General features: G+C 45.5%; 1 protein-coding gene across 1 annotated transcript in view; it reads left to right on the top strand.

Moving 5' to 3' along the window:
• RBMXL2 (RBMX like 2) overlaps window positions 1-542 on the top strand; it is a 1,268-nt gene extending 726 nt beyond the window's left edge. The window contains exon 2 of the mRNA XM_004716430.1: window positions 10-542. Coding sequence (XP_004716487.1) covers window positions 10-542 — 533 coding nt within the window. The remainder of the gene's footprint in view (window positions 1-9) is intronic.
• The last annotated feature ends 2,159 nt before the right edge of the window (window positions 543-2,701 follow it).

Genomic DNA, 2,701 nt, shown 5'->3' with positions numbered 1-2,701 from the left:
CGCCCCCAGATAGCTACTCGAGCCGAGACTACCCGAGCCGCGACCCCAGGGATTTCGCGCCCTCGCCGAGAGAGTACTCCTACCGTGATTACGGCCACTCCAGTGCGCGCGACGACTGCCCATCGCGAGGCTACAGCGACCGAGACGACTACGGGGGTCGCAGCCGAGACTACCTGGATCATCCGAGCGCAGGCTCCTACCGAGACGTCTTCGAGAGTTACGGGGACCCGCGCGGCGCCGCGCCGGGGCGGGACCCCCCGCCATCTTACGGCCACGGCGGAGGTGGCCGCTACGTGGGGTACAGTGGCTGCTCCCCCGACGCCTACGGCAGCGGCCGCGACAGTTACACCAGTGGCCGCAGCGACCGCTATTCCAGGGGTCGCGAACGGGTAGGCAGGCCCGATCGTGGGCTCCACCCGTCCATGGAAAGGGGGTGCCCTCCTCCACGTGATTCCTATAGCAGGTCGGGCCGCAGGGTGCCCCGAGGTGGAGGCCGACTTGGGAGCCGAGCTGAGAGAGGGGGAGGCCGGAGCAGATACTAAACGAAGGACTTGAGAGCAGAATCCGCTTTCAAAGGAAGCTAGCGAAAAGGAGAGCCGATTGCAGCGTAACCGACACCAGGACTCGTTCAAAGAAGAGTTGGATTTACTTTAAGAATTATGCCTCTCTGTCATTTTTATGCTTTTGAGAGGAAAAAGTTGAAACTCGTTTAATTTTGTTATGGAATTGTTAACATTTCTTTCAACAAGTTCATGTTACAAAGTATTAGACTTGCACCTGCCTGCTGGTGGTGGTATATTTCCCAGTAGAAGTTCTTCTAGAGGCTTCGTCCTTAAAAAATTCTCATAAAGAAGCAAGTGCTTCTAACTTGTGTTTTGCATACCAGCATCTAGCTACCCAAAATGGAAAGATGAATCAGTCTACGGGGTGGAGGGAATTGGTGTGTTCGAATCTTAAGCTTGCATGGTATCATTTTTCAACCTGATTACCATTATTTCAGTATACAAAGCTGAAACAACAGCAGCAACATCAATAACCACTTATAAATGCTTATGTATAAGGAAAGGTCTTCATTTAGTCAATGTTAAAGAGCAAACGGATAATGCTGGCCAGAGTATACCTTTGGGCCATTTCTTTGACAATCTGCAGAATTTTCTGCCCTCCCCCTCAATAAAGTCATTCTTGTGTTGAACAACGATGGAATATTAAATTTTTGGCCAACCACAAAGCTGCAAAAATAAAAGTTATAAATCAATAGCATTCATTTTCACTACCAACAAAATGGTGGATATTTGGACCACGATGACTTTGCCTAACTCCAAGCTACTTAAAACAATTTGCTGTTGAACCAAGCACTGGTTACTGTGGAGAGAATTGGGTTGCTTAATCTAGGGTGGAGGAATCAAAATTGAGCAGCATGTCGCTCTGGGAGCAAAGGTCAGAGAATCCCTAAAAGGGCTTGGCATTTTAACAGGACCTCCACCTTATAGGAGGGGGCTGGATCTTCCTGTGCACAAGAGACAAGGGAATGGGTTGAGTGTACCTTACTCTTGAGGTAAGCAGAAAGGCTTAGAGCAGAGAAACATCAGAGAGGCTTCCTCTAGGGTACCTTCGGAGGATTAGGACTATCTGTTTCAAGTTGAAGGTAAGAAATGACTTTTCCACCCAACACCTATGGAATTAACTCATTAACTCTCTTGGACCCCCAATTATCTGAAGGAAAAAAAGGAAAAACTACAACCAAGGGGCTCCAGCCCCCAGAGAAAAGGATCAGGTTCAAACATTAGGACTCAAGTTCAGGGTAATGACATTGCTGGAAGAAACAGATGAACAACTAACTGCAAACTACCAAAGGCAACGTGTTCACACACATAACTTTTTAAAAACATGATTTTTCAACAAAACAAACTAGCTGAATAAATGGAGTGGTCACATTAGTGGGCCAGGAGATCAAATGCAAGAACTAGCTTTTTTAAAAAGGCCCAGCATTTATTCTAGTGAGATTTTGTGTGATAAGACTTAAGGGCGGAGGGGGGCGGGGCAGGTGAGATGGTTTTTCTTTTTGAAGGACACAAGGAAGAACTAAAATGGAGAGTTATAAGTTCATGGTTAGGGAGCTTTTGTTAAATTACTCTCAACCTCACCAAATTCATTTTGGAAATCAGTACAACTTCAAATAGAGTCACAACCTGATTTCTCCCCCCATTCGTGTTGCTCAGTGATGGAGTACCAAATAAAAGATTTGGTCATCTGGCCACAAAAACAAAAAATAGCATTTCATCAAATTAGGAAACGTTAAAAACACTAAGTGGGATATTTACCTAATTCTAAAACCTGTATGATGGAATAAAGAGTAAGAAGATCACCCCCCATCCCCCAAAGAAAAGCAAATTGTCACCAAGTCAGGGCCAACTCAGCGACCCTATAGGCCAGGGTAGAACTGCCCCTCTGGGTTTCTGAGACTATGGGAGTAGAAAGCCTCATCTTTACTGTGGAGCTGCTGGTGATTTTGAACTTCTGACCTTGGGGATAGCAAGGCAATTAAAATCAGTTTAGGAAGGACTCGCCAGATAACAAGTAGTAATGTAAACTGTCTAACAGATGTAGACAGACACAATTGTATCTGAAAATGTGCTTATGACAAATGTAGTTTTAAATTTTACTGATGAAAGGATGGACTTTTAAAAAAAATAAATGAGAT

Source organism: Echinops telfairi, unplaced genomic scaffold (genome assembly GCF_000313985.2).
Source record: "Echinops telfairi isolate 266 unplaced genomic scaffold, ASM31398v2 ScPeMD7_60;HRSCAF=208, whole genome shotgun sequence".
NCBI classification, from domain to species: Eukaryota; Metazoa; Chordata; class Mammalia; order Afrosoricida; family Tenrecidae; genus Echinops; species Echinops telfairi.
The sequence above is the reverse complement of the archived record's forward strand: the minus strand, read 5'-3'. Positions and strand labels throughout refer to the sequence as shown.